Source organism: Schistocerca piceifrons, chromosome 3 (assembly GCF_021461385.2).
Source record: "Schistocerca piceifrons isolate TAMUIC-IGC-003096 chromosome 3, iqSchPice1.1, whole genome shotgun sequence".
Taxonomy (NCBI): domain Eukaryota; kingdom Metazoa; phylum Arthropoda; class Insecta; order Orthoptera; family Acrididae; genus Schistocerca; species Schistocerca piceifrons.
In genome coordinates, this window is record NC_060140.1 from 663,611,988 (window position 1) to 663,636,989 (window position 25,002).

Genomic DNA, 25,002 nt, shown 5'->3' on the forward strand with positions numbered 1-25,002 from the left:
TACACATTATGACCCCTCTTCAACTGTCGGCAGTCTCTGTCAGTCAACAGATGAGGTCAGCCTGTACAGTTTTCTGCTGTATGTGTCCCTTCATGTATCTACTTCACTATCATATTGGAAACAGTGGACCTGGGGATGTTTAAGAGCATGGAAATCTTGTGTACTGATGTATGATGCAAGTGACACCCAATCACCTGACCATGTTCCGACTCCATGAGTTCCGCGGAGTGCCCCATTCTGTTCCCTCATGACGGCTAATGACTAACAAGGTTGCTGATATGGGGTACCATGCAGTAGGTGACAGCACAATGCACCTAATGTGAAAAACATATGTTTTTGGGGGTGTCCAGATACCTTTGATCACATAGAGTATGTCTAGATATGGCTCTGAAAGGTGACACTACATAAATATCACATCTGATCACCTGCATCCACTCATGTCCATTGTGCTTTTTCAGAATAGGTCAATTCCAGCAGAACAATACGACATCCCCCCCCCCCCCATCCATGCAGAATTGCTACAGAGTGGCTCCAGGAACATTTTTCTCAGTTTAAACATTTCCAGTGGCTACCAAACTCCCCAGACATGAACATTACTGAGCATCTCTGGGAACCCTTGCAACATGCTGTTCAGAAGAGATCTCCATCTCCTCATACTCTTATGGATTTATGGACAGCCCTGCAGGATGCATGGTGTCAATTCCCTCCGGTGCTACTTCAGACATCAGTTGAGTCCGCCACGTTGTGTTATGGCACTTCTGCATGCTCACAGGGGCTCTACATGATGTTAGGCACGTATATCAGTTTCTTTAGCTCTTCAGTATAAGTTGGTAGCACGACCTATTCTTAAGTACTGCTTGAGTGTTTGGGATCTGTACCAGGTCGGACTAAAGAAAGACATCGAAGTAATTCAGAGGTGGGCTGCTAGATTTGTTATTATTGGTAGGTTTGAACAACAAACAAGTGTTACAGAGATGCTTTGAGAACTCAACCAGGACTCTCTGGAGGGAAGGCAACATTCTTTTCGAGTAACACTATTGAGAAAATTTACAGAACCAGCATTTGAAGCTGACTGCAGAAGAATTCTGTTGCCACCAACACACATTGCGTATAAGGACCAGGAAGACAATAAATGAGAAATTAGGGCTCATGCAGAGGCATACAGACAGTCATTTTTCCCTCCTTCTGCTTGTGAATGGAACAGGAAAGGGAATGACTAGTAGTGGTACAGGGTGCCCTCTGCCACGCACCATAAGGGGGATTGTGGAGTATCTATATAGATGTAGTTTTGCTGACTTTATAAGACTCCAAAATGAATATTGTGCATGTCTTCAAAAATGTTCACTAATTTTAATAGATTCTACTCTTATTCACATTATTTTTATTTCCTGTTTGTTCCCTTTACTGTTTCTCTTGTATTTATAATAAAACAATATACATGTGCTCTTACCTGATACAAGTAATGATGGCAAATGCAAATAATGCCCTTTGGGTCCGTTATGACTTGCAGGTCTAGGGAACAATCGTGAATTCGCAATGGAATTGGGTCATCTTCATAGAAGTCACATGGCAAATCCACACTCTTCGGAAGCTGAGGTAGATTCAGTGGAATATTTAGCTGCAATTATTGCCACAGTTTTTTGTTAATTTAAATAATATTTTTCAACCACAAAAGTTTTAACAGGACACACAATTAAAGAAAACATTTGGAAGTTGAAAACACACACACACACACACACACACACACACACACACACACACACACACACACACAAACAGTGGGCTACCAAAACAAAAAAAACAAAAAGAATACTTAAAACACTATGTAGCAATACACAAAGAACAACACAACAAAATAATTTATTTGATAAGTTTTACTATAAAATGGTATTCATAATTTAGATACTACACATTTCTCATTGGTGAATAGATGACCAAGTGCCTCTCTTGTTTGAAGCTATTTAAATGTGTGAGTGACTGAATAAATTCAATATTATGACTCAGTTCTGTTTTTGAACTACATTAACATTCCCTTTTTTCATTTTTTCTTTTCTTGTTTTCAAATCACACAATGGACCTATTGCAGTTGCACTCCAGAGGTTTAGTATAAAGCAGAAAATTAAATCCATTACTTTTAACATTGCAATTGGTAACCAATAATACATGGCAAAAGGTAATATCATACATAGAAGAAAAGACCATCTGCTAGCTACACAAGTTATGGTTTGAGAGACACAGCCATCAGTTATAACCAGTAATGACTGACATACAGTGGTAAGGAGACAGTTTCCAATATAATAATACTACTACTAATAATAATAAAGCTAGATTTATAGCTGTTCTCAATCTGAACAGCAATGTACGCAATGCATAGTCTTATGGCAGATGTTACGCCTTTGCCTTCCTCCATGCTTTGAACTGATTTACACAAAAATTTATAGGACCTACAGATTAAAGTGGACTTTGCATGACAGTGCAGTGTAGCAGTTTTCATATTAACAACTCACTGCCAGAGGTGAAAGGAGTGATAAGTGACAGAAAAAAATTCTAGGATCAACTGGGTATTGGATCTAGACCTTTGGATTTGTAGTCTGCCATGTGCCCACCAAGCCACCAAGTCACTACAATGAATCCCAGAAAAAATAAAATGGGAAGAGACAAATGCACAGAAAGTGGCGCTGTATCTCCTGCAGGAAAGAAAGGTCTTGTTTCATAATTTTATAAACAAAGCACAGACTCCATGATGCATTATAAAGCCTACGATCAGTTTCAACCAAATTATGCAATTTTCAGATCTAAAACATGGAGTTTACCATGACTATCATCAACGGCAGTTGATATCAGTAACAGGGATCATTAAACCCATATTTTTAGATCTGATGATAGCTAATTTGGGTGAAACTATTCATTGCAATTGCAGAAAATCCTAAGAAATTTTGGAGTTATGTCAAAGCGGTAGGTGTCCAGACACTCTGTGACCAAAATGGTACTGAAATACAGGATGACAGACTAAAGGCCAAAATACTAAATGTCTTTTTCCAAAGCTGTTTCACAGAGGAAGACTGCACTGTAGTTCCTTCTCTAGATTGTCACATAGATGACAAAATGGTAGATATCGAAATAGATGACAGAGAGATAGAAAAACAATTCAAATCGCTCAAAAGATGAAAGGACGCTGGACCTCATAGGATACCAGTTTGATTTTCTACATCTACATGGATACTCTACAAATCACATTTAAGTGCCTGGCAGAGGGTTCATCGAACCATCTTCACAATTCTCTATTATTCCAATCTCGTATAGCGCGCAGAAAAAATGAACACCTACATCTTTCCGTATGAGCTCTGATTTCCCTTATTTTATCATGGTGATGGTTCCTCCCTATGTAGGTCGGTGTCACAAAATATTTTCGCATTTGGAGGAGAAAGTTGGTGATCGGAATTTCGTGAGAAGATTCCGTCGCGACAAAAAATGCCTTTCTTTTAATGATTTCCAGCCCAAATCCTGTATCATTTCTGTGACACTCCCTCCCATATTTCGCGATAATACAAAATGTGCTGCATTTCTTTGAACTTTTTCAATGTACTCCATCAGTCCTACCTGGTAAGGATCCCACACCACGCAGCAGTATTCTAAAAGAGGACGGACAAGCATAGTGTAGGCAGTCTCCTTAGTAGGTCTTTTACATTTTCTAAGTGTCCTGCCTATAAAACGCAGCCTTTGGTTAACCTTCCCCACAACATTTTCTTTGTATTCATTCCAATTTAAGTTGTTCATAATTGTAATACCTAGGTATTTAGTTGAATTTACACAGAGTACACGAAGGAACTTGCCCCCCTTCTTGCAGCAGTGTACCGCAGGTCTCTAGAAGAGCATAGCATTCAAAAAGATTGGAAAAGGGCACAGGTCATCCCCGTTTTCAAGAAGGGACGTCGAATAGATGTGCAGAACTATAGACCTATATCTCTAACATCGATCAGTTGTAGAATTTTGGAACATGTATTATGTTCGAGTATAATGACCTTTCTGGAGACTAGAAATCTACTCTGTAGGAATCAGCATTGGTTTCGAAAAAGATGATCATGTGAAACCCAGCTCGCGCTATTCGTCCACGAGACTCAGAGGGCCATAGACACGGGTTCCTAGTTAGATGCCGTGTTTCTTGACTTTCTCAAGGTGTTTGATACAGTTCCCCACAGTCATTTACTGAACAAAGTAAGAGCATATGGACTATCAGACCAATTGTGTGATTGGATTGAAGAGTTCCTGGATAAAAGAACACAGCATGTCATTCTCAATGGAGAGAAGTCTTCCGAAGTAAGAGTGATTTCAGGTGTGCCGCAGGCTACTATCGTAGGACCATTGCTATTCACAATATATTTAAATGACCTTGTGGATAACATCAGGAGTTCACAGAGGCTTTTTGCAGATGATGCTGTAATATATCAAGAGGTTGTAACAATGGAAAATTGTACTGAAATGCAGGAGGATCTGCAACGAATTGACGAATGGTGCAGGGAATGGCAACTGAATCTCAATGTAGACAAGTGGAATGTGCTGCGACTACATAGAAAGAAAGATCCTTTATCATTTAGCTACAATATAGCAGGTCAGCAACTAGAAGCAGTTAATTCCGTAAATTATCTGGGAGTAGGCATTAGAAGTGATTTAAAATGGAATGACCATATAAAATTAATCGTCAGTAAAGCAGATGCCAGACAGATTCATTGGAAGAATCCTAAGGAAATGCAGTCCGAAAACAAAGGAAATAGGTTACAGTACACTTGTTTTCCCCCTGCTTGAATACTGCTCACCGGTGTGGGATCCGAACCAGATAGGGTTGATAGAAGAGATAGAGAAGATCCAATGGAGAGAAGCACGCTTTGTTACAGGATCATTTAGTAATTGCAAAAGCATTACGGAGATAATAGATAAACTCCAGTGGATGACTCTGCAAGAGAGGTGCTCAGGAGCTCGGTACAGACTTTTGTTGAAGTTTCTAGAACATACCTTCACTGAGGAGTCAAGCAGTCTATTGCTCCCTCCTATGTATATCTCGCGAAGAGAGCATGAAGATAAAATCAGAGAGATTAGAGCCCACACAGAGGCATACCGACAATGTTTCTTTCCACGAACAATACGAGACTGAAATAGAAGGAAGAACCGATAGAGCTACTCAAAGGTACCCTCCTCCATACACTGTCAGGTGGCTTGCAGAGTATGGATGTAGATGCAATAAAAATATGTAATCAAGACTGGGCTTTGTTTGTGAAAGAGCTGCCGGAGTTAGTGATCGTGAGTGTGTGAGGTGTTCTTCCTCGTGTGAATAAATGATGTGTATTTCTCACTCTTTCCTTACAAAGGCTGTAGCTTATGTGCAAGTGTCTTTTAATTGTGCCTGTCTGCAACTTAATGTATCATCTGCATGGTAAGTAGCATGTCAAAATTTATTAAGGAGAGTATACGTGCTATTATTCAAAATTTTGAGTAAGTGAGGAGATCTACTATACAGTTATCTGTGGTCATAAATGCAAGAGAGCAGCCTTCAGTTACCACTATTTTTCTTGGGTACAATATATTAAAGCTTACTGCATTATGAAAAGTAAAAGTGCCCTCTGAAATTCACAGGGAACATGCATGCCAATTTATTTTTCCAAACTAATATTTTTAAACTTGAAAACTTACAACCTTAAAACTCAGTTTTCGAGGTGAATGTGTGACATTTCTCTTCACAGTTTTTTGCATTTTAGGAAGTGGAGTCATTTGGCACTGGTAACTAATGGCATTTCTCTGGGACAAGCCATTTGTCACCTTGATATGTCACTTCATAATGACAATAAAGCTCAAATCCAAAAACAGGGTCATCAATGTGGTACGCCACTTAGCACTGAAAGCACGTTTATAACAAACACCAGCATACAGTTAGAACAGAACTCAACTCCTGGACATCGAATATTCCAGAATATTCAAACATTATGCACATAAGAAATTTCAGGAACCTTCCAGAAATGATAAGTACTAAATAACTGTAGGTGGTTAGGCTTAAACTGGTGACTTGCAGCACATCAGCCAATGACACTAACCATTACGCCCACTGCATGCAGCACATCTCATGGCACTGCTGTCTCTCCTGGAGAAACAATGATTCACTGTTTCAAAAGTTCTCATTGGAGCTGACTACAGCAACCTTGACCTAGATATTGTCAGTGGTCATATGGCAGCACTTGTGGATCAACGTGTTCTTCAGTCACATACTCTTCACTATGATGAGCAGGGAACACAGCCTCTCTGTTGTTCTGGGCACAGTCAATGATTTGTCATTTTAACAGAATGTAGTCATAATGTTATTCTCGGATGAGACTTCTTATAGGCATCACAAGATGTCACAGACTGTGGAAAAACAGGGCTCCAGATTGACATAGCTATCCCAAGAAGCACATTAACAAAGATTGCTCTATGGGGTTGTTTCTGTTGAAGATACTGTTATTCCACCGTCATAAATAAATTCCCATCAGCTATCTAGATACTCAGTTAAACTATGAAGCTTCCTGTCAATTGCAAAAAGCTACTCAGGCTCATAAAAGGGATTTATATACCAAACATGATAATAAGAATTACATACTAAGAAAATTTTGGATCATTAACTTTCATGAGCAGCCAGAACTCATCTCTAAAGATATTTGCTTAGGAACAGCTAAACTAGTCTAGCACGGGCAGTTCAGTTTTATGTATAAAGAATCATGCTCCACTACCAATACAGGTAATACAGGGGGCAAATAGGCTCCGAAATGCCTGAGAAACAACACTGACTAGTGTTAATGTTTGGATGTGTTCAAATCCAGAGTGACAAAGAGACAGACCATGTGGCCAATGGTAAAATACCATACCAACACTGGGCATCATCCACCAATTACCCAGCACTGATATAGTGTGTCTCTGGCTGAATGGCACATAATTCAGGACGAGGTGGAGAAGATGCTGCGGGATGACAAAATTGAACCTTCAGAGAGTCTTTGAGCCCTTCTTGTGATCCTCGTAAAGAACATCACTTCAGCACTTCTGATGACTCAACAAAATCACAACGAAAAATGTCTACCCATTGACACTCATTTATGAGACCTTATACTGCTTGAAAGGAGCAACTTATAATTTCTCAAATATGGACACGCAGACAGGAACTGGTAAATGAAGGTTTATGAGACTGACAATGAAAAGACTGCCTTCATAACTTCTGATCGGGTCTATGAGTTCAAATCTACGTCACTTTGACTATGTAATGCTCCAGCCACCTTCAAGCATATGATGGACAACTTGCTTCTATACCTTAAATGGGTGACAGCATCATTTTCTTGAATACATTTGATGAACATCTAAGCTGCGTGACAATCATATTGAAGTGTATTTGGCCTGCAGGCCTCCACTTGAACCCAAAAATGTGCTTCTTCATTGGGCACATATATTGGTTTGCACATAAGAAGACAGCAGGGAGACACATTCTGCACAGAGAGAGAGAGATGAAGAATACTTTGCAGCATTACCAGCGTGCAAGTGTCTGTCCCATTCTTCACACTCTAGACATAGCCTATCCTGGAGACTGACAGTGCCGGGATCAGAACTATACTGCGTCACTGTTTGTTTCTGACTCTTCCAAGTAAAACTTACATGCCATTTTGATACATGTCATGTGTTTTATGCAACCCATAGTGAACACTACAGTGGTTAAGTAACCTCACCATACCTAAATTAACATGAAAATTAATGCCAAATTTCTATAAGCACCCTGAAGTAAATTCTACAGGCAGATGCACTAGAATGGCCTGAGCATAACATGGTACACTGCTCCTTGCCATTGCCCCACACCCATCTATTCAAGTACACAATACTATAGTTAAGGGTGCTGATTTCCATCTTGATATAGAGCGAATAGGAGCAACCAGAGATTTTAAAATTCCTCAGCACATTCTTAATGTAAGAAGTTTCCTCAAAAGGTGCCTGTACTATTGGTTATCCATAAAAGACTTTTGTACCAAGTCACATCCCCTGCAAGAACTACTGCAGGGGGAGGCCAAATTTTCTGGAACAAGGTGCAAGAATGACATTTCCTTGTCCTTAAGGAGGCGCTATTGTCATCTCCAGACCTGGCAGTAAATGATGAGAATGTCAAGACAGAACTTCACACTGACACTAGCGATTATGGCATAAATGTAGCTCTATTACAAAATTAGAAAGGTATTGGAAAGGTAATAGCTTATGCTTCCAGAGTACTCTCTATTTCTGAGATGAACTACTCTATAATCGAAAAAGAATGCCTTGCAGTTGTTTGGGTCATCAACATGTTCTGGCTGTATTTATCTGGCGAATCATTCACCACCGAGATGGACCATCAATCTCTATGCTCGCTGACTAGTTTGAAGGATCTGTCAGGTCAAATGGCATGTTGGGTACTGAGGCTTCAGGAATAAGACACCACAGTGGTACACAAGAAAAGGCACTACATAAGAGTATCCACTGCCTTCCAATGCATCCTTTGGAAAACACAGTGGCACGGATAAAATCTCAGTCATTGCTGTATTAAACAACATTGCTGCTGAACAGGAGGAAGATCCAGCATTGTTGAATTTGATAGAAGTCTTGAAGGAGAAGGAACTGACTAAAGGAGTAAATGGATAATTGTATGAGAGGAACTATGATCCAGTGTGGCAGACATATGGTTGTATTCCCCTTTTTATGATCTTCAGCACAACCACTTTTGTATCACAAAATATAGTTTTCTTAGGATGGTGATGATAACCATTCGACATTACAAAAAAAGAAGCCTGAGCTGACTAGCACCCAGACAGGTTGACTGTCAGTGAGATTTCCTCACACCTTGCTAACTGTAGTCTATGGGGGATTTTCAGCTGTGGTGGCCTCGTCGGCTTAGATGGTCATCTACCTTTGTATTCCTTAATTTAGCGGTTAGGTGAGCTGTTTGTATCTCTGTACAGTGAGTGGGAATGCTATGGTGCATTAGGGAGCAGTTCTGTCTAGAGTATGGTGATGGGTTTCACCCTGCAGATCAACTACACTCATTTGCAGTTGACCAACATGACTAGAACTGTTGTGATGGCTAATGCTTTGAGTAACAGTAGCTGTCAAACAATCACCTTCTTTCTCTGCAGTAGGGAAAAACATGTCCATGGCATCCACAATGGAAACATACCAGAATGTTGTCCTCTGTCTACCAAGTGCCTGTTCTCTGTAAGGCATTATACTTGGCAGAGGAGCTGGTTGTATCTGTGTTGGTTGTATGTTGGGATGTTTTTTGGTGGTTGTGTCATAAGTCAGAGTTGACCAAGTCAGTTCTTCCTGGTGTATTTGAATGGTGGTGGAGATTGGTGCTAAAGATCAGTACAACTCTTCTATATAACTCTCTATTAGATCTCAACATATGGAGTTGATGTTCATGGCTGCTATTTCTACTCTTACTCCCTGGCATATGAGAGGCTAGGTCACGGTGGTCTTCCAAAACTGCCACAGGGACCTCATTCAGGAGTCAACCAACCATATTTCTTTCATCTGACTCTTTTTTGGTTGCTTTTCCTCAATGCACTGGCAGCACTTGATGAATTCCTGTGGTGTTGTGACATCCTTTAGCAGAAGATCAAGGTACATGTCTTCAGCAAACACCTTTGTCGGCTTCTGTCATACTCGGATTCACTAAGTAGCATGGGGCCAAAACATTCTTATGTAGCACAGTGTCATTTCTCCATGTTGTTGGGCCCTGTTCTTCATTTGTTGGTCTGCTTTTGGCCTGGAATTTATTGCTGTTACTGGGCTTCTCTCCATTGTTCTGAAACCATTGCTGGGCTGACCCATCCATGTAAAAGTACACATCTGCCACACACATCATGTCATGCCACCTGCAGTATCTGGCAACTTGGACGAATCCTTTCAGCCATTTTGTACAATCCTAACCAACGTCTCTAGAACTCAGTGATGGATGCCTGATGTGTAGCTGGCTTCTTGGTGTTTTGGAATGCAATAATTTCCTGAATATATGGGCCTTGGGAAAAACATACTGCTTGTATTCCAGTTCTTGCCAGTGTAGGATGTAGCTTTTATGTTGCCTAATTGGAACCATGGTGATGCAGATGTTTTGAAGTACCTGGTGTCTCCACCATATTATGTCACATCAAAACCACACTTAGGTCCAAATCTGATAGCACGTTCATCAATGAAGTACAATACTTCACACTGAAAGCACATTTCATATGAATACCAATGTACAGATAGAACAGAACTTAATGCCTGGCTGCTATTTACTCGAACAACAGACATGCCACAAGATACAAATATTACAAACATAAGCAATTTCAAGAACTTTACAGAAATTATAAATACTAGATAACAAGTAATTTATGGTGATCAAGTTTGAACCAATGACCTGCAGCACACCAGCCAATGGTGCTAACAGCTATGACACACTGAATGCAGCACAGCTTGTGGCAATAATCAGGAAATGGGATATTTTGAATGGGGTAGTGACTTAAGTTAGCTTAAGTGTTAATGAATAGTTATAAAAAAAATGATCCTCTACTAGGACTGAGGGTGATGCTTAACTTCATGTTGCTGGTTTTAATTACTCGAAATAGTAATAATAATAATAATAATAATACAATTAACTAAAGAAAATACAGGAGACACTGATTTCATAGGTAATCGAGCAATAGCAATCAAGGAGAGCAGGAGGTCAGAGCAGAGTTAATGGTCACTGAATGATTTTGCAATAACTTTTCCTCAAATGTTGCTGACCCATGTGTTAGCTCCTACTATGACTGTGTGTCCTCTCCCTCTCATAATGCTGCTTCATGTGTTTACATCTCAAGCTCATTATCACATTGTATTTGGGAAATGTACATATTTTAGAATGAACCAGCATCACCACAATCGTGTTCGATTTTCAGGCTTTATGTAGCCTTTTGACATCAGACAGAATCTTAAATTACTGTAATTTACATTGCTTCCCTTTAAAAACATGGTGACAGATTCAAGTGTTCGTAATATTCCTGTGCGTGAAAATTACAGCTCCGTAGTGAAAAACAGTCATTATGTGAATGATAATGGTGTTGCAACAAAATTAAATGAACGTATTATCAGCCTACAGAAAATTGTCGAAGTGCTTCGTAAAGAAATTTCATGGCTCAAGAAAGAAAATTATGATCTCCGATCAAAACAAGGTATGTGCTACACGCGGGACTCGGTGCAACACATTTCGCCTGCTTCCAAAAACTGGAACAAAGCTACGAAAGCTACGTTTAAAAACAACCAAGCTACGTTTAAAAACAACAAACAAGAAGTGTTAAATCGTGTGAACAATGACTGCAACGTTAATTTCGTGCTTGAAAACTCGTTTGAAGTACTCACAATTGTAGACAGCGAGGGTAAAACGAGCCGTTGTGAGTCGCTTGGGAAGAAAAACATTCAAGATAGTAGGCCTAAAACCACCAGTGAACAGTCTAAACACATCAAAAAATCTCGAAACAGCGATAAAGTGTCATATGAACTTCATGAGACAATACTGGTACAAAATGACCTTGAAGTACGTCACAAAATACCGATACAAACAGACACTCAAATGAAAAACATTGTAACAGATAACTCGCATAATAAAATACTCATGCTTTCAGATAGTCATGGCCGTGGACTCGCAAAGAAAATTAAAGAGAAAACTAATAGAAGTTTGTGTAGCATAGTAAAACCGGGAGCCCCACTAGCGGAAATAATAAAAACGACTGAATCTAGAGGGGTTAAAAATCTACATGATAAAGACTGTGTAATACTCATCGGACGTTCAAACGATGTATATAAAAATGAAACTGCAAATGCTACACATTATCTTAAACAGTGTCTGAAGAACCTCACACATACAAACGTGATAATCGTGAATACACCACATCGGCACGATCTAGATAACTAATCATGTGTAATTACAGAAATACAAAAAGCTAACTATCAGTTTGCCAAAATCTGTAGACGTTTTAAAAATGTTAAATGTGTTAATATAAATAATATAGGTCGTAGATTCCATACACAACATGGACTACTCTTAAACAGTATTGGGAAAGAATATCTGGCGAACATGATAATGAAGGAACTAAAACTACTTCAAAACACCTTCAACACAAAAACAACTGTTATACCACTATCAGTAATAGAACATTCCACAATACAAGAAAAATCAACAAAGGCAGTCATCTCGTCAGCAGCAGAACTGACATCAGCAGAACCTTCACCACCACCAAAAACAATAAGAACAGGAGACACAGCAACAGTGGGACAGACAACAGCAAAGCCAACAACAGCAGTAGCACCAGAAACGACAATACCAATGGAGAAGCCACCAGCTAAACCACACCCCATCAGAAGGAGCCAGAGGACAAGAAAGTGCATCACTCCAAAGGAGGATTTTTTATGGTTCAGCACCAAGAGGAGAAAAAAACTGGGACAAACCGGCGCAAAGCATCAGTCACTGTCAACAAAATGCAAACAAAAGATACAGGCAAGGTAAGCTGTGCTCGTTTCTCAGTCTTTCATCAAAATATACAATCTGTCAGAAACAAAGTGCAACAATTAGAAGTGGAACTACAAACTTTAAACAGTTCAGTCACATGCATTACTGAACATTGGTGTAGAGGAATTGAAATAACATTAATAAATTTAAACTCATATATACTAGCATGTCATTATAGTAGAACCACCATTAGAGGTGGTGGATCATGTATATATGTTAAGCAAGGAATCGCCTATAAAATTAGAAATGATATTAATTCTGTAAGTGAGGAAAAACACATAGAAATATCAGCCATAGACATAAGTAAGACAGATGAGGCACAAAGGTTAACTATAATATGTATTTACCATTCACCCAGTGGTGATATAGATACTTTCACTGCAAAACTAATCCAGATTCTAGACATGGCTTCGAATCTTAAAGGGAAGGTTCTCATTTGTGGAGACTGAAATATAAACACACAAAACCCAGATAGATTCTGTAACTCATTCTTGAATATATTGCGCTGTTATAAGTTATCACCATTAGTTAACAGAGCCATGAGGATAGCCAAAAACTCATCATCAACAATTGATCACATCATCACAGACATAGATAAAGAAAGTTGTGAAATTATTGTAGATAACCTTGGCCTTTCTGATCACTCCTGTCAAATCCTAAAATTAAACATAAATATAGACAATACAACTAAAACGTACACATACAGAAGGATTTTCTCCAAACCAAACAGATCAGAATTTGCCAAGCAAATAAACAGTATAACTTGGGAAGAAGTGTATGCTGAAACTAGTGTAAATAAGAAATTTTCTAAATTCATGTCACTATTTAAACTCAGATTTGATGAAGCATTCCCAAAGGTGCAAACTGCAGTACACTCACACAAAAGAAATACCTGGGTGACCAAAGGAATAAGGAAATCCTCTGCAACACTCAAACAACTGAACAGGTTAACAAACTACCATAGTGATCCTGGTTTCCTAAACTACTACCACACATACAAAAGAATATACAGAAGAGTATTACGAGATGCAAAAAAAGCCCACAATGACAGTATTATAGAAAAGGCAGAAAATAAAATTAAAGCAGCCTGGACTGTTACCAAACAGGAAACAAACAGTAATAAATTAAAAACAGTAAACATTCAAATTAAACATAATGGTGCTATTATACATAACCCAAATACACTAGCAAATACTGTAAATGAGTACTTCAGCAGTGTTGCTACCAAGCTACAGCAAAAGTTTGGCAAAAAACAGCCTGAACAAAAATTGAACTATATGGCTAACTCAATGTTACTGTTACCGACTTCTACAGAAGAAGTAAGGATGGTTGTGAAGAATCTAAAGAATAAAACATCAGCAGGTTTAGATGAAGTGCCAGTGTGCTTACTGAAGGACTGCATTGACAGCATACAACATCCTTTGGCACACATCATAAATGAATCTTTCACTGCAGGCTGCTTCCCAGAATACTTAAAATGTGCAAAAGTCCTGCCTCTATTTAAGAACGGCAATCCAGAAAATATAGAAAAGTATAGGCCCATCTCATTACTCTCATCCTTTTCCAAGGTAATAGAAAATATAATGAAAAAGAGACTAATGGATTTCCTAAACAAGTACAACCTACTGTGTAAAGAACAGTTTGGTTTCAGGCCAGGAAGAAGCACAGGTTCAGCGGTAGCTCACTTCACAAATTTTGTCTTAGAAGCACTTGACGAAGGTGAACATGTAACAGGCATATTCCTTGACCTTAGCAAAGTATTTGACACGGTAGACCACAAAATACTACTAAACAAAATGGAGGCACTAGGAATAAGGGGAACAGTAAATAATTGGTTTCAATCGTACTTGGAAAACAGGGTACAGTGTGTAGAGATCTCACAAACGAAGTTCAGCAGATTGACAAAACACATTTCCAAAGCAGAACATATTAACATAGGAGTCCCTCAGGGAAGTGTCTTAGGGCCAATACTCTTCCTAATATATATCAATGATTTTCCCCAGAGTGTCAAATACGGGGAAGCAATATTATTTGCAGATGATAGCAGCATCCTTATCAGTGATGAGTCACCAGATAAATTGAGAGACAAAGCTGAAGAAACTCTCAATCATGTATGCAAGTGGGTAGTAAGCAACAAATTAACCCTCAATATTAAAAAAACAAACAGTATTAATTTTCACATAAATAAAAAACATACTAGCATAGGCCTAAAAGTTAAAGATGAACTTATAGATTGTGTCACAAACACAAAATTCCTAGGAATGCATGTTGACTCACAGCTTAACTGGACTGACCATATTGCAGCACTAGAAAAGAAAATTGCTACTGCTTGCTATGCACTCTGGATAATTATGTCAGTATGTAATAGTTCATGTGCTAAGACTACATACTTTGCATATGTGCATTCAATAATTAGTTATGGCATAACCTTCTGGGGTACAAATGTGCAGAACATACAAGCAATTTTCAAGCTGCAAAAGAGGGCTGTACGAATAATAACAAAAAGCAGCAAGAGAGCTCACTGTACTGATTTATTCAAAACCATGGGAATCTTGACAGTATCATGTGAATACATCTTTCAGACTGTGATATATATAAAGAAACACATTGACCAGTACACACAAAACAGATCTACACACCAACACTGGACTAGATCCTGCCACCATTTGCATCTCATACGAAAAAACAAAACAAAAACCCAAAACAGTTTATTATTTAATGGAATAAAAATGTATAATAGACTTCCAGAGGAGATCAAAGCTGAAACTGGAATGCATGCCTTTAGGAAAGCTGCAAAAAGTTATTTAGCAGATAAATGTTACTATACTGTCAAAGAATACTGTAAATAACATGTGTTCAGCTCAATTCATGCAAGAGTACCTTTGTAAATTTATATTTATCTGCAATTAAGATTGGTGTGTATTTGTTTTGTGTAACCCATGCAAGAATACATTTGTAAATTTATATTTATTTGTAACTAAGATTGGTGTGTATTTGTTTTGTGTACAAATGATTAAGTTGCACCATAGAAATATGTACTACCAGAAGTACTATTATGTATATACTCATTCCATGTATACAGTTGATGACATCCATACAACACAAGTTGTCTACGGATGAATAAATAAATAAATAATAAATAAAAATAAATAAACTTTATTCTACTGCACTGCAAAGAAAGGGACTCACTTTACAATCTCATTATTTATTTGGCAAACATATCATGGCTGCTTTTGTGTTCATGATAATGTGTGTAGGCCTTCTGGCTATTCTTTAGTGTGACCCCGCAAGATGGCGGCCAAGTTGAAAGTGTATGTGTGTCTGCACGAAAAAACGTAAATTTTGGTAGTAAAGGAAAATGTGTGCAAGTTGTAAGAATGAAATACTGAAGCTGAACGAATGTATATCCAGTCTACAGTTTACAATCGATACCCAAAAGGTGGAAATAAGTTAACTACAATCTGGAAAACATAAGATGCTAATGAAGAAAGTAGACTCGGTCTCGGGAAAATGGAAGATAATGACTGAAGGAAGTTGTACTCAGAAGGTAAAAGATCTGAAAGACAGTCAAAATTTAATGCAAAAAAACTCTTTTGAAGTGCTTTCTGTGGTGGACTCAGTGAACATGTCAAAAAGTCTTGAAAAGTTGGAAAAAATAGTAGGCGAACCATTGCTGGTTGTAATTAGGTCAAACACGGAAAATACTGCGTCAGGAGATATTCTAAAAACTCCGAAAATAAGTGCCCACACCTACACTACCACAGACTTAAATGCAACAAAGGAAACTACATTAAAAAATGTATCTGCAGTGAAACTGCTAACTGAAGAACTTTTAGAATACATGCTGCAAAGAAACAACACTAGTCAGGTGAGAAGAAGAACCTTAAATCCTTCAGTTACGAAAAGTGTGAAACACAAAACAATTTGTGGCTTAGGTGATAGTCGCGGCCATGAAATTTCTGCAATGTTGATGAGAACATGTAGTTTCTACGCATCTGGTTTCATAAAGCCAGGGGCTCCACTGAGTGAAATAACGGACCTAACAACATCAACTGACGTGGCTAGTTTGAATAAAGACAATTTTGCTGTGTTAATAGGAGGATCAAATGATGTCTATAGAAATGAGACATACAAGTTTATTACAGAAATGAGGAAATGTTTAAATAATTTAACCCACACAAATGTACTCATTGTGAACATACCACATCGTCATGATTTACCACCCCGGTCATGTGTGAACCACGAAATTAATGTTCCAAACAAGTGTATCACTGAAATATGCACTAACTTTAAGAATGTCGATATTGTAGATATAAACAGATTGGAGCGAAGGTTTCATACAGTCCATGGACTTCATTTAAAAACGCCAGGAAAGAAGTTACTAGCCGAAAAAATATGCACTCGCATTTCGAAGAAGACTGAAGAAGAAAGTATAAGTAACAAACAAATGGAGATTAAGAAGTGCTTTAGACGAGTTACAAGCTGTGCCATCAGCCAAACGCAAATTACCAAGCGGTTTAAACCGATTAGGTGAGAAACAAACAATCAAGTCATTAGCCAAACGAAAATTATGAAATGGTTTAAACCAAAGAGGACAGATGTGGATGAAGCAAAACTTATACAAGCTCCAGAAGTTAACTCACCTGCTGATTGACACCAGCAAACAGAAGCCACACACAAGAAAGATACCGAAAAAAATTTAGGGTAAGTGCTGTATTACAAATGCTTTTAGATAAAGAATCAGAAACCGTTTCAACTAAAGTTACTAAATACCCAGATTTTGCTATGCTACACTATAACGTTTAGTCACTCACAAATAAAATTTCCATGTTGGAAGTACTACTCCAGTATGCACTAAATGTAGACATAATTTGCATTACTGAACACTGTGTACGAAATGACGAAGTAAAATTAACCTCAATTTCAGGATATAGATTAGCAAGTCATTTCAACCGAGAGTTTTGCAAACATGGTGACTCTGCTATCTTTGTGAAAGAACAAGTAAAGTTCTGTGATGTCAGTAAAAGTTATATTGACTCACTGAAAAAAATACTTTGAACTTTCCATTACTTAACTGCCAGAGCTTAATTTCATAGTTATTAACATATATAGAGCACCAAGTGGAAACCTGCCAGTTCATGAATAACTAGAGGTTCTTCTGAACAGGATCAGTACACTAAATATGAAGACAGTGCTTTGTGAGGATTTCAATACTGATTTTTCAAAAGACAGCAGCACCAGAGATGCTTTGATAAATATGACCAACACATTCAATGTGATCCCCACAATACACTGCCCAACAAGATTAACAGAATGTACAAATTCCATTATTGACCAAATAGCCATCTCAGAAACAAATTACAGATTCACAAGCAGAGTACTGAGCATGGGTTATAGTGATCATTAGGCACAGCTGCTGTGTATAGAAATGCCAACAAGTAGTAGCAGTTCCGAAAAAGTAGTTGAAAAAAGAACCTTTTCTGAGGATAAGATTAGAATTTTTAATCTCTTACTGGTGAAGGAAAACTGGGAAAGCATCGCCACTCAGTACAATGTTGATAACATGTACATGAGTTTTCAGAGCATCTTTCTTCACTATTTTAATGTAGCATTTCCAAAAGTAGTAAAAACAGCAAAACCTAACAATAATAAGCAATGAGTAACTAAAGGCATAAAAATTTCCAGTGAGAGCAACAGATTTCTGCAGTACTGTTGTAAGAAATATAGAGTAACCCTAGAATTTGCAGATTATTCAAAAGCCTTCAAAAGCATCTATGGTAGAGTAGTCAAAGAGGCAAAAATTATGTGGAATGACAATTTGATAAGAAACTCATCTAACAAAATGAGTTCACGGGGAGAGTTACAAAAAAAGAAACTTGTAGTTCAGTGCCAAAGAAAAAGAATGTATCATTAACACTAGAAGGCTCAAAAGTCACAGACCCAAATTCAGTTGTTGAAAAATTCAATGAATACTTCACTTCACTAGCTGAAGACCTCATTCGAGTACACTGTCAAGGACTAGTCCCAAGTTTCTCCAGCAAGTCAGTGATCTCGACTGCTTCTATGTATGTTTATGAAACAAATCTCAGTGAAATTATAACTAAAATTAAATCATTAAACAATAAAATATCAACTGGTCCTGATGATGTACCTGATTTCATATTAAAAGCATGTGCTCACCACATAGCAAACCCCTTAGCAAAAATTTTCAACCTCTCTTTAAAAACTGGTGTATTTCCTGACATTTTTAAAATAGCAAAAGTTTCACCACTGCTAAAAAATGTTCTTCTGAAAAAATATCAAACTATTGACCCATGTCACAGTTAAGTTCCTTCTCAAAAATTCTAGAAAAACTCTTCTATGACAGGCTTTTAAATTTCATAAATAAATATGCACCTCTTACAGTACAACAACATGGTTTTAGAACGTCTAAATCTACACAGACAGCAATTTTCGAATTCTTAGACTGCATTTTAAAATCATTCTGCTCGAAAAATTAGAAAGACGAGGAGTAAGAGGTGTAGCACATAGCTGGTTGTGTTCATACATAAAAACTGCAGGCAGAAAATATCACTTCAGTAAGAATTCAACAAAATGAATAAAACAAGAAACAACTCCTTTCTTTCTAGCAAATTAGCAATAGCATATTGTGTACCATAGGGGTCAATCTTAGGTCCACTACTCTTTTTGATTTCTGTGGATGACTTAGGTGAATATATGAGTCCCACAAAAACTAACCTGTTTGCTGATGACACCAGCATATTGCTCACTGGATCCAGTCCTGAAACTTTGCAGTCCACAGCAGAATGTTCTATGAAAAGATTTTCTGAGTGGTTCACAAAAACAAACTAATTATAAATACTGAAAAAACTGTGTGTGTCGATTTTCATTTAATTCCTCCAACTAATCAAATGTCTATTCAAGCACAATTAAAAAATGATCCCCTAGAAAATGTAAGTGTCACAAAATTTTTGGGTCTATGTGTTCAGCAAGACTTAAAGTGGGACACACATATAAATAACTTGTCTAGAAAACTATCATCTGTGTGCTATGGCCTAAGAATTTTAAAAGCTACAACAAGCAAAACAACAGTACTGCAGGCATACTATGCACAGTTCCACTCACTAGTCCGATATGGGATCGTTTTCTGGGGATACTCAACTCACAGTGTAAACGTTTTTAGAATGCAAAAAAAGAGCTCTAAGAATAATTTATGGACTTAAAAAGATGGAGTCCTGTAAATCCCATTTTACTGAGCTTGGTGTTCTAAATGTTCAAAGTTTATTCATTTATGAAACTATCTTGTTCACTAGGGACTACCTCCTGAAAACAGGCAAACTGCAACCGAACCAAAATGTACACCACTATACTACTGGAGGAAAATCAAATATACATCAAAAATATCACAGAACCACCACCTATCAAAGGAGCATAATTAACATTGGTGTAATACTGCACAATAAGACACCAGAGGAAATAAAAAATGCTACTCATCCAATATTTAAAGCTAAACTAAAGGCATTTCTAATAAAGCATTATTTCTATTCTGTCAGAGAATTTCTGAATACGTAACAAAGTTAATTGTAATAGGTACCTATTTTTAATTTGCCTGCTATTTTGCTAATACTATGTATTATTGTAACTTATCTTTGACCTGCCCAATATCAATTGTACAATTTGTGCTTTATGATAAATATGGGCCAATAAAAAATCAAATCAAATAAACCAAATACTGACAAATGTTTATTTCAGTTAAAAAAAAAAGGAATAAAAAACTAGATATAAGTATCCAAATAGGCCTATGACATTGCAAGTTCTTTCTAGACAGCTTCTACTATTACTCCATATTTTACTGTTGTAAGTTAGGTTTTTCATTGTTTTGGGAGTGACAGGGTCCAATTTCTTTATTATTAGATTCATCACATTCCATTTGATTCTTTCTATTTTAGTTTGTTTGCAGCTTCTTTAACTTGAAGGATGCATTTAGGGTGCACAATTTTTCTTTTCTCTTACAAATTCTATCCTGTCTATCCACTACTTCCTACAGATATTTTACAAACTATTAGTTTAACGCCTAAAATGATTACCTTGTAGTACAGTTTACTTTTATTAGTAATTTTTAATACTGTAAAATCATATTAGTTATGATTCGATTTATTTCTATTTCCAGTTACATTTAAACAATGGAAAATCCAGAATGGAATGACAACATTATGAAAAGGATAACAATGGAAAATCCAGGATGGGATGTACAATATTATGAAAAGGATAGATGCTATTCACCATATAATTGAGATGCTGAGTTGCAGATAGGCACAACAAAAAGACTCTTTGGCCAACAAGGCCTTCGTTGAAAATATACAACACACACACACACACACACACACACACACACACACACACACACACACACTTTCATGCAAATGAAACTCACACACACATGGCCATAGTCTCTGGCTGCTGTAGCTAGACTGCGAGCAGCAGTGCATGATGTGAGAGGCAACCAGGTGGTGTGGGTAAAGAGGAGGCTGGGTTGGGAGGGGTAAGGATAGCAGGGTAGCAGTGGGGGATGGAAAGTGCTGCTTGTGAGAGCATAGAGGGACGAGGTGGAGAGAGGGTAGGGCAGCTAGGTGTAGTCGGGAGGTTAGATGGAGGGTGAGGATGGGGTGGTAACCAAAAGGGAGAAAAGAAAAAAGACCAAGGGTGCATTGGTGGAACAGAGGGCTGCACAGTGCTGGAATTGGAACAGTGAAGGGGCTGGATGGGTAAAGACAATGACTAATGAAGGTTGAGGCCAGGAGGGTTACAGAAACATATTATATATAATGCACGGAGAGTTTCCATCTGCACAGTTCAGGGTTTCAACTATCTCTCATCATGCCCTGAAATGAGGAAAGTCCTAATCACTATCCTCCCCCCCCCCCCCCCCCCCCCCACTAGTATTCCCCTGCACTCCGAATATACACAATATTCTCATCCATCCCTACACAACCCATGCTCAAAACCCCTTGCCTCATGGCTCATATCTCTGTAACAGTCCGAGATATAAGACTTGTCCCGTACATACTCCCACCATCAATGACTCCAGTCGGGTCACAAGCACCACCTATTCCATCAAATACAGGGCTACCTTTGAGATCTGTCATGTGATCTACAAGCTAAGATGCAACCACTGTGCTGCATTCTACATGAGCATGACAACCAACAAGCTATCTGTCCAGATGAATGGCCAGCCACAAATTGTGGCCAGGAAACAGCTGGACCATCTCGTTGCTAAGTATGCCACCCAACACAATGTTCTTCATTTCAATGACTGCTTCACAGCCTGTGCATCTGCATCCTTCCCACCAATACCAGATTTTCTGAATTGTGCAGAGGGAACTGTCTCTAGCACTACATCTCACATTCTCATAACCCTTCTGGCCTCAACCTTCGTTAGTCATTGTCCTTACCCATCTCGCCCCTTCCCTCTTCCCATTCTAGCACTGTACAGCTCTTTATTCCACCAATGCACCCTCTGTCTTTTTACTTCTCTTCCGTCCCTCTACCCCTCCCCCCCCCCCCCACCCTCCTTCTCCTTCTACCCTCCTGACTGCACCTAACTCCTCTACCCTCTCTCCACCTCGTCCCTTTATGCTCCCCACAGTAGCATTTTACATCTCCCACCACTACCCAGCTATCCGTCCCCCTTCCACCCCAGCCTCCTCTTTACCCCCAACACCTCGTTGCCTCTCTCATCATGCACTGCTCCTCTCAGTCTGGCTACAGCAGCTAAATATGGTGGTCATGTGTGTGAGAGTTGTGTTTGCATAGAAGTGTGTGTGTGTGTGTGTGTGTGTGTGTGTGTGTGTGTGTGTGTGTGTGTGTGTGTGTGTCAATGAAGGCCTTGTTGGCCAAAAGCTCACTCTCTGAGAGTATTTTTGTTGTGCCTATCTGTGACTCAGCATATCTGCTATATGGTGAGCAGGAACTATCCTTTTCATAATGTTGTTATGAAAAGGATAGACTGATCAAATTGTAGTAGAATGTAGACCTTTGACAAAACAGCATTACCATTTTGTAGCACTGATTTTTCTGTATCTAAAAATACAAAATTTTACTGAGAAAACATGTTAGTTAATGAATTGTCTTAAATATAAGATTTTGGGTGCTAGAATAATCTCAGTGGGCTTTCATAGAAAATGAGAGTAAAATTTGTGCACCAAATAATCCACTTGTAAAAACACAACTCATTACCAGATTCCTTTGAAGAATAATTGTAACAAAGGGAAATAAATTCGAGAAAACTAATAAGCTATGAGAGATTTGCTGTTAGTATGTGCCTTCAGACAGCAAAACGTGTAGTACATTCCATAGGCACACACAAAAGTAACACACTATCTAGGTTTCCGAATTAATAGTTTCTTCATTGAAGAGAGGAGATGGATAGGTCAATGAACATTAAAAAAGGGAGTGCAAGTCAGTCAGACCCCAAAAAGAGACATAACCAGATGCAGTGAGAACCAAGGATAAGGACTAATAAAGGTGGAGGAACCACACTGAGTCGGTCCTCCTTTCTCTAAAGTCTCCCCCTTCATATTTGTCCACCCTCATCTGTCATCGTCACTACCAGTGGTAGTGTGTCACTTTTACTTTCATCTGTGTTCCTTGGCAGTACTGTACATTTCATCTCTAGGAGACAAGTATAGGCCACCTAAGGAATACTTGGCCAAATGTTAAATAAAATAATTTCACTTCCAAATGTGTGTAAGTGTTGTCTAAAATTCTTGCCTTTTCTATTATTAGTAAATATATTGCTGATCTGTATTTAACCTTTTTTTTAAGACTTTTCTACACTAGTTTTTAATTTGCACAAAGGATAATATTTCATTCGGTCATGACCAAGCCAAAGTAGAGCCAGTCAGATGTGCTGAATCAATGCTAGGACAGAGTTGAAGTAAGTCACCAAAAAGCAGTCTCATTTAGGATCAAATATTGACAGCCAGTCATCACTAAAACATAATCATAATCTGATGGATATCATGAAATCGCCATATTAGTGTTATTATAAAGTGCCGCACATATAAATAAGAAGATTCCGTGGAGACTATGTAGGTTAGTGACCTAATTTTGTCAAGAGCAACGAAAAATGTAAACTGCAGTCTGATCAACATCTGTATGCATGTGAAAAAAAATGTACATCAATGTTTGTTGTTGTGGTCTTCAGTCCTGAGACTGGTTTGATGCAGCTCTCCATGCTACCCTATCTTGTGCAAGCTTCTTCATCTCCCAGTACTTACTGCAACCCACAACCTTCTGAATCTGCTTAGTGTATTCATCTCTTGGTCTCCCTCTACGATTTTTACCCTCCACACTGCCCTCCAATGCTAAAGTTGTGATCCCTTGATGCCTCAGAATATGTCCTACTAAACGGTCCCTTCTTTTTGTCAAGTTGTGCCACAAACTCCTCTTCTCCCCAATTCTATTCAATACTTCATCATTAGTTACGTGATCTACCCATCTAATCTTCAGCATTCTTCTGTAGCACCACATTTCGAAAGCTTCTATTCTCTTCTTATACAAACTATTTATCGTCCACGTTTCACTTCAGTTATTTTGCTCCCCAAATAGCAAAACTCCTTTACTATTCTGAGTATCTCATTTCCTAATCTAATTCCCTCAGCAACACCTGACTTATTTCGACTACAGTCCATTATACTCGTTTTGCTTTTGTTGATGTTCATCTTATATCCTCCTTTCAAGACACTGTCCATTCCGTTCAACTGATCTTCCAAGTCCTTTGCTGTCTCTGACAGAATTACAATGTCATCGGCGAACCTCAAAGTTTTTATTTCTTCTCCATGGATTTTAATACCTACTCCGAATTTTTCTTTTGTTTCCTTTACTGCTTGCTCAATATACAGATTTAATAACATCGGGGAGAGGCTACAACCCTGTCTCACTCCCTTCCCAACCACTGCTTCCCTTTCATGCCCCTTGACTCTTATAACTGCCATCTGTTTTCTGTACAAATTGTAAATAGCCTTCCGTTCCCTGTATTTTACTCCTGCCACCATTAGAATTTGAAAGAGAGTATTCCAGTCAACATTGTCAAAAGCTTTCTCTAAGTCTACAAATGCTAGACACGTAGGTTTGCCTTTTCTTAATCTTTCTTCTAAGATAAGTCATAAGGTCAGTATTGCCTCACGTGCTCCAATATTTCTACGGAATTCAAACTGATCTTCCCCGAGGTCGGCTTCTACCAGTTTTTCCATTTGTGTGTAAAGAATTCGTGTTAGTATTTTGCAGCTGTGACTTATTAAACTGATAGTTCGGTAATTTTCACGTCTGTCAACACCTGCTTTCTTTAGGATTGGAATTATTATATTCCTCTTGAAGTCTGAGGGTATTTCGCCTGTCTCATACATCTTGTCACCAGATGGTAGAGTTTTGTCAGGACTGGCTCTCCC

The 25,002-nt window shown here is 38.3% G+C and overlaps 1 protein-coding gene across 3 annotated transcripts in view; it reads right to left on the reverse strand.

Annotated features, from left to right (window-relative positions):
* The window catches only part of LOC124787777 (protein pigeon), a 485,699-nt gene that overhangs the window by 263,237 nt on the left and 197,460 nt on the right, over positions 1-25,002 (reverse strand). For all 3 annotated transcript variants that reach the window (XM_047254670.1, XM_047254671.1, XM_047254672.1), the window contains one exon: positions 1,451-1,618. In XM_047254670.1, coding sequence (XP_047110626.1) covers positions 1,451-1,618 — 168 coding nt within the window. The remainder of the gene's footprint in view (positions 1-1,450; positions 1,619-25,002) is intronic.